This window comes from Daucus carota, chromosome 2 (genome assembly GCF_001625215.2).
Source record: "Daucus carota subsp. sativus chromosome 2, DH1 v3.0, whole genome shotgun sequence".
NCBI classification, from domain to species: Eukaryota; Viridiplantae; Streptophyta; class Magnoliopsida; order Apiales; family Apiaceae; genus Daucus; species Daucus carota.
The window spans coordinates 52445389-52452009 of NC_030382.2; the positions used below are offsets into that span (position 1 = coordinate 52445389).

At 36.5% G+C, this 6621-nt stretch overlaps 1 protein-coding gene across 4 annotated transcripts; it reads right to left on the bottom strand.

Annotated features, from left to right (window-relative positions):
• Positions 1–211: 211 nt before the first annotated feature.
• Positions 212–6328, bottom strand: LOC108210031 (potassium transporter 10). 4 transcript variants are annotated; one of them, XM_017381275.2, is made up of 10 exons: positions 6160–6328; positions 5888–5966; positions 5524–5680; positions 4813–5038; positions 4185–4430; positions 2713–2763; positions 2328–2588; positions 1986–2153; positions 1490–1744; positions 212–1271 (listed from the first exon to the last, which is right to left on the bottom strand). In XM_017381275.2, the coding sequence occupies exons 3-10, from the start codon at positions 5647–5649 to the stop codon at positions 253–255; spliced, it is 2352 nt and encodes a 783-aa protein (XP_017236764.1). In that variant the 5' UTR covers positions 5650–5680; positions 5888–5966; positions 6160–6328; the 3' UTR covers positions 212–252. The 4 variants fall into 4 exon arrangements, with proteins under 4 accessions (XP_017236764.1, XP_017236765.1, XP_063944165.1 ...); XM_017381276.2 differs by having other exon boundaries at positions 6155–6328; XM_064088096.1 differs by lacking the exons at positions 5888–5966; positions 6160–6328 and having other exon boundaries at positions 1115–1271; positions 1490–1528; positions 1617–1744; positions 5524–5819.
• Positions 6329–6621: the final 293 nt, after the last annotated feature.

The following is a 6621-nucleotide window of genomic DNA, read 5'->3' on the forward strand; positions in this document are numbered from 1 at the left end:
AAATGGGACTTTTTAGTCTCCTCTTGCTCAATGCCCACTTATATGCAGAGATCATCCAGCACCTAGATTTTGTATTCAGTTGGAGATTACCTAAATAGAGATCGACCGAGTTACACAATTTTTTCTCACATAACGTGCTAGAACCTAAACATACCAACAAGGAACAACATGTTTATAATCAGAGACAGTATTATGATATCTTGGGACTGTGTAGACAAATACTCGTTTTTATTGAACTGTTTGTCAAAGAATTTATACATAGAAAATTTGTCCAACATTCAGTAGACTTTCATGGGGAACATTGAAGATCGCACTGTTCTCTCTACATATTTTTCTAAGAAATGCATATATATAATCAATAGCTATATTTTTCGGGATCCCAGAATTTCTCCGTGCTCTCACCACTGTGTTCCCGAGTATGTGCACCACCCCTGCATCTCTACAGCTAATAAGGAACAACGTTTCATCAACCTCCGCCTGACTGCTTGCATGTCCGGATGACATGCTTGTGACGGGAACAATCGAGTCTACTGAAGAAATTGTGAGGTCGACGTTGGAGGGACTGGACTTTGCATTATCAGCTACGAGGAAGCTTCTAGACTGGTGTGTTTGCTGGCCATATAAGCTATACTCATCAGAGTCTGAGCTCCCTTCCATCATAGACTCTAGCCGAACAAACAAAAAAAGGTTATCGAAGAGTTTTTTCTCGAATTCATCATCCTTCTTGTGTAGGTCCTTGTATCCATATCTTGCAACACAGCGGAACATGTGAAAACTCTTGGGTCCAATCCGTTTTATAAGATATCTCTCATCTTCAGGGACTGTGTAGACAGGAAGATATTTCACACATACAAAAATGACGACAGAATGGATTGCTGGCAAGTTTGTGATCAAATGTGAAAAAATGTGAGGCACCCCACTCGCTAACTCTGTGTATACAAGTCCAATTCCAGGGACACGAACCAATCCTAAACTGGGACCAAGACCAAGAATCCATGCCATCGAAACTTTACTGTGCATCTCAAACTCATAACGTTTTACTGTACCATAATGCCAGACATGCATCACCAAAAGGAAGGCTGCTGCAATCACGAGCGGAACCCAACCCCCCTGATCAACTTTTAAAAGTACAGCTGAGAAGTAGGTCAACTCCACCAGCAGAGAAGACACTGTGAATATAAGGACAAGAATCCAGTGGCAACGCCATACTAATAACATAATTAAAGTCATGAGAAATGTAGTGGCCAGCATGACAATTACAACTGCCGTTCCTGGTGAGAGAGACAAAATTAAATCATATTAAAAATTTGAGAGGTGTAGCAGCCTGCAGTGACTGCAGTCATACTTGATGAGAGGAAATTCTATATTAAAAACTAGCTAAACAGATGTCAGATCCTCAAGGCAACATATCACTCATGATGGGTTTTTTAGTAGAAGTTCCATGGAAACATAATACTGTAAAAACTGCAGTCGGTAGTGACACACTTACCATAGGCATTCCCGATTTGACTTTGATTTTGGAATCCAGCTGTAACAGCAATGCAAAGAATCATCAGGATCCAATTAATATCTGGAATGTATATCTGTCCAAGAAACTTTTTTGATGTATGCACAACCTTGACTCTAGGGAAACAGCCAAGTGCAAGAGCCTGCTTAATAATTGAGAATGTAGCGGAGATTGTGGCCTGACTTGCAACAATAGCAGCTAAAGTAGCAACTATAAACATAGGCCAGTACATACTGTCTGCACAATATATAGAATATGATTAAATCGGGAAAAAAAACAATCACGAATTATAGAATAGAGTTTTTGTGCATTAGCATTATCCTCTGGTAACTATACTGAAACCCAATGAGTCTCAGATCTCTAATGTTGAATTAATAATGACAACATTCAAGAAATCATACACCCATGCAAGCTGATCGTATATTTTACATGTTTCTGGATAAGAATAGTAAGACAGAAGATGAAAGTAAGACTGCACCTGGAATAGAACGATAGAAGGCATCACTGACATGTTCTTTGTTTTCCATTAGATAAGCCGCTTGTCCAGAGTAGGCTAACAGAAGGCAAGGAAACACGACTGTTGTAAAAGCCAGTTGTATTGCTGAAACTGGAAAGTGAGCAAGGTCAGCAAACAGCGCTTCGGTGCCTGTAATATAATGTGTAGCTGTTAGAATGCATGCACCAGCCTTCTGTAACTGATACAATATTAAGATCTATACTTCAGATAGGCAGTAAAGAATCACTACTCTTCACATGGTAATAACTGAATTCGTACTTGAAGAAAGTGACCACAGCATGTAAAATGATATTCAAATGGAACCTGTAATGCTCAGCATTATCCCACCAAGAGAGTTCCAGCTCGATCTTCCTCCTCTTTTAAAGTACCGAAATATGTGAATAGGTGAGAAAGCTCTCAGAACATTCCTGTCGTATTTGAAAATGTTGAATACGCCGATGCCTCCAATTAAAAGAAACCAAAGCAGCACAATTGGAGCAAACAGCCACCCAACTTTATCTGTCCCATAGTGTTGCATGCTAAAAAGGCCAACTAGTATGACAACAGCCACTATTACAACTACATCTGCAGTAAAAAAAAAAAAAAAAACAAAGAACTTAATGCACAAAAGAATGAACTGCTCATGTACAACAAATTGTACATAAAAGCAAGGAGAGTCATTTAAGATGTTAAATTTAAGAATTAGTACCGTTACTCATCTTCGGGTGGTCCACCTTGATCCCTCCAGAAGCCGAGAGAACTGCAAAGTCTTTCTATTAGAACACATAGGTAAACACACAAACAAGTGGCATAGAAAGTACATGAACTGAGGAAGGGCAAATATTACTTTGAATAAAAAATTCAAGCAGCAAATAAAAGAAATTTAAATATCAGCCATGAACTGTAAAAGATCAATTTTGAACACTACTTGCCATAAGTATATTATTGCTTTTTAGATAATATATTTATTTTCACAATTCACAATTACTTTGTTCAATATATATGGCACATATATAAAACTCATTAGTGTATTTAGTGATTTCTAACATATATTCAATTATTATTCTGTAGTTATTAAGATAATTTTACCAACTATAATTTCATCAGACATGTTTTTTATAAGGCTAAACTAATCACCGAATTTCACGATCTAAACATTTTACCCCATTCTAGTTCCAATCATTTCCTGTCCATCAAAAGGCACAAAAGACTTTGATATGTATATGTCAACTCATAAAAAAAAAAAATCCATATCACCAAATCACATACAAGTAGAGCGCACGCACACACGCACAACAGAAGGAAAAAAATGTACACATACATAGAAGTGACAGAACAATACAAGTGCATATAAAGGAGCACTACCAGGATCCCCAAACAGGGGTTTTATTTGTACGGAAGTATCAAAGCACAAACTTCTAAGCTCTAGAAAAGAAGCGGTCTTTAACAATGCTCGCAGAGGCAGATTAAACTAAGGGGCAAAAGATCAAACTGCTCTAAATAAAGCAAATTACACAAATTTAGTAACTCAATGGCTCTTCCCTTCTAATAATTGGCAACATTACAACATAATTTTTATTACATTTGTTAACTCCCTGCATCCAGTCTTTGCCCACAGAAATTATATTGGTGAATTGTTTAAAATAGTTCTCTTAGTTTAGAAGTATGATATACATATATCCGGCTCCACTACTTACAAGCTTAAGCTTAAAGGTTCTGCTCTGTGCATATATCTTACCTCTATTGACAAATATTATATACTTGTTTTCCACAAATACATTCCCTGAGAATTTAAGAGCATAACAGAGAGCCATTTTTTGGATGTAGATACGATCAAAATGTGATGAAGTGTTTGTTATAACAGAAATTTCTGTATATCTTCAAGTAAACAATTAAATTAGCTGAACGAGTTTCTACAGGGACTTGATAATGACTTGGATTCACTCACATTGGTCAAGTGGGGTTCAACAGCAAGTAAATGTACCCTAATAAAATCAATGGCTAATTTATCTTTACCCTCCAGTGACTCCTCAGAATTCAAACAAATCATATCTACTTGTATTTAAGATGCATATGAAATTACAAATACATTACATGGATACTTGAGAAGCTACAAAACATGAAGAGCAAAAGACATCTTAATAATCTTGCTAGCCAATGAAATCATAAATAAATACTGACCAGATATAGCAGGAGTGAGAATTCCATCGCCTATTACCATGCAAGTGCCAACAAGGACAAGTAGAAGAAGCATATTCTTCCTAAATGCATGAGCCTCCAACCATCTTTTGGTTTTTGCAGCAAATGAATTTTCAGGGAAAATGCTACGACTATAAGTTGTCAGCTCCTCGTCTGTCCGGTGTTGATTCGGTATTGTGTTTACTTTGGCATGTCGACATAGTAGGGAGTAAAGTGCAAAGGTTCCTCCTGCAAATTTAAAGCCCGGAATTTTTAAAGCTTAGATACATTAAAAATACAGAGATACACTAATGCAATTTCAAGAAATTTATTGTCTTCGTAATAAAATCTCGTAGTAGCATATTTCTAATGCCTCTAAAGTTCTGGTGAAAGTAATAGCTACAAATGCAATAGTGTCTCTAATTTTTCTCCCCCGTTGTAATATGGCATCTTAGTTATTCCAATTTATCCTGGTTTTCAGTTACTGCTTTACTACCTATTTCAGATCTACAAAATTTTGAAGTCTTTCAGAGTATCACTGGTAGTACTGCCTATCTTTGGATGTGAATGATACACGCAGAAATACACAGGCTGAATTTATAGTATAAGCCATACACTGATAATCACTTGCCTTGACCATTGTCATTAGCCCTGCACACTAAGAAAACATACTTCAAAAGCGGGATAAGCGTGAGGGAGTATATAATTAAAGACAAGGCTCCAATGACATCCTCTGTATCACCGATTCCGTGTGGAAAAGTATTGTAGAACACATATAGTGGAGAAGTTCCCAAATCACCATAGACTACTCCAAGACTCTGAAACGCCAGTCGCAGAAGCAGTAGTGCTGAAAATTTCTGCAGAAAACAAAATCGCATCACTAAATTTTGATATTGAATCAAAAAAGCTGTATTCCTGCACACCCTTCATGCTGACTAATTGAAAATAGGACTATCAAACTTAATAATCTTCGTATAAGTTGCAAACATTTCAACTATCACTAACAATATCTTCAGCTGTCTAAGTCTAACTACAAAATTCAGCAAGAGAAATTTGTGCTCTCTTTTCACTGCACTAAATATTCAACACAATTTTTTATCAAACATTTGACTATAAAGTTTGTACTCCTTTGTGTACAACAGAAAATGCATGATGATCAACGAACTAAAAAAACTGAAGCCTGCAATAAGATTTCACCACTTGACCAAACAATTATTCAATTCAAATGCCTAAGCTCTCCAACCATGAAGATGTACTCTACAAGATACTCACACACACACGAATACAATAGAATCAAGAACATGTCAAGTTAAATACAACTAAAGAGGGTCAGACACCATACTTTTTCTCGGTACATATTCTTAAGCCTTCCAGCCTCCTCATCCATGGGCTGATCAAGCTTCTGTCCAAGATCCCACATACTGCCCATAGTATCGCCATCTCCATCCCTTTCCGACACACTTGCCATTTCAGAGCCTCGAGATCTTTTTGATCACCAACTAAACTCCAATAAGCAATACTTATAAGCAAGTAATAGACATGAATGCATATACCATATAAGTATATAACCAACAATAAACCAAAATCAGCAAAAAGAATGACTTCCAAGTTGAAAATAACAACAAAGATTATGAAAGATATATACTGTAATGAAGCAGCTCAATAAGACACACTAGTACTTATCAGACAAAAGACATGTAACTCACTGGTGGAGTGAAAGAGACTTGATTTGGTCATTTATCATTTTGCTTCCCAAGTGGGGTCACTTCCATTGTCCATCAGTTTCTGTCAGCCACATAATCAAGCACCCAGATGACAAATACACACAAGAATTATTATGTAAATATTTGTGAAATTTTAGTGCATAAAAACAAGAGTGGCACACTGGCACCCAAATGGAAGTTTATAGAATTAAGTGGTGATGAAATGAGTAAATAATGGAAAATAACAAAAGAGAGAAACTGAAACTTAACCATACAAGAGATAAGCACACGTTTGATTGTGTAAGTGTTGAAACTGCAAAGTCTTTTATCTCAACAACCCAGAGATGACTTGTGCATCTCTCTCTCTCGGAGTGTGAGAGAGAGGAGGGGGTCCCACTATTAATTGCTTAGTTGCAGTATAATACAGTATGATTCAGTTACAGGCGGCGACAAGTTTGATACAGTGGCGGATCTTGGCAGAATAAATATAATATGCTTCTGTAACTATAAAATAAATAATACTCCCTCCGTCCCTGGTTTCCGTACACTTTTGTTTTTCGGATGTCACATTCAATATTATACATTTTAAGACTTCCTTAAAATGGTAAATTTTTATAATATAAAAATCTCAACCACCCACTAGCTTCATCCACTTTTACAAATTTATCAATTATATATTGATGTCCCACTACTTTACCTTTATCAATTATATATTGATGTCCCACTACTTTACCCAT

Excerpts from the sequence above, each read along its gene's own strand:
- LOC108210031 (XM_017381275.2), bottom strand. The coding sequence starts at position 5,649 with ATGGCAAGTGTGTCGGAAAGGGATGGAGATGGCGATACTATGGGCAGT. Across the intron at positions 5,039-5,523 it reads AGAATATGTACCGAGAAAAA|AAATTTTCAGCACTACTGCT; the intron begins GTATGGTGTCTG and ends TGTTTTCTGCAG. Across the intron at positions 4,431-4,812 it reads GGCTAATGACAATGGTCAAG|GAGGAACCTTTGCACTTTAC; the intron begins GCAAGTGATTAT and ends TTAAATTTGCAG.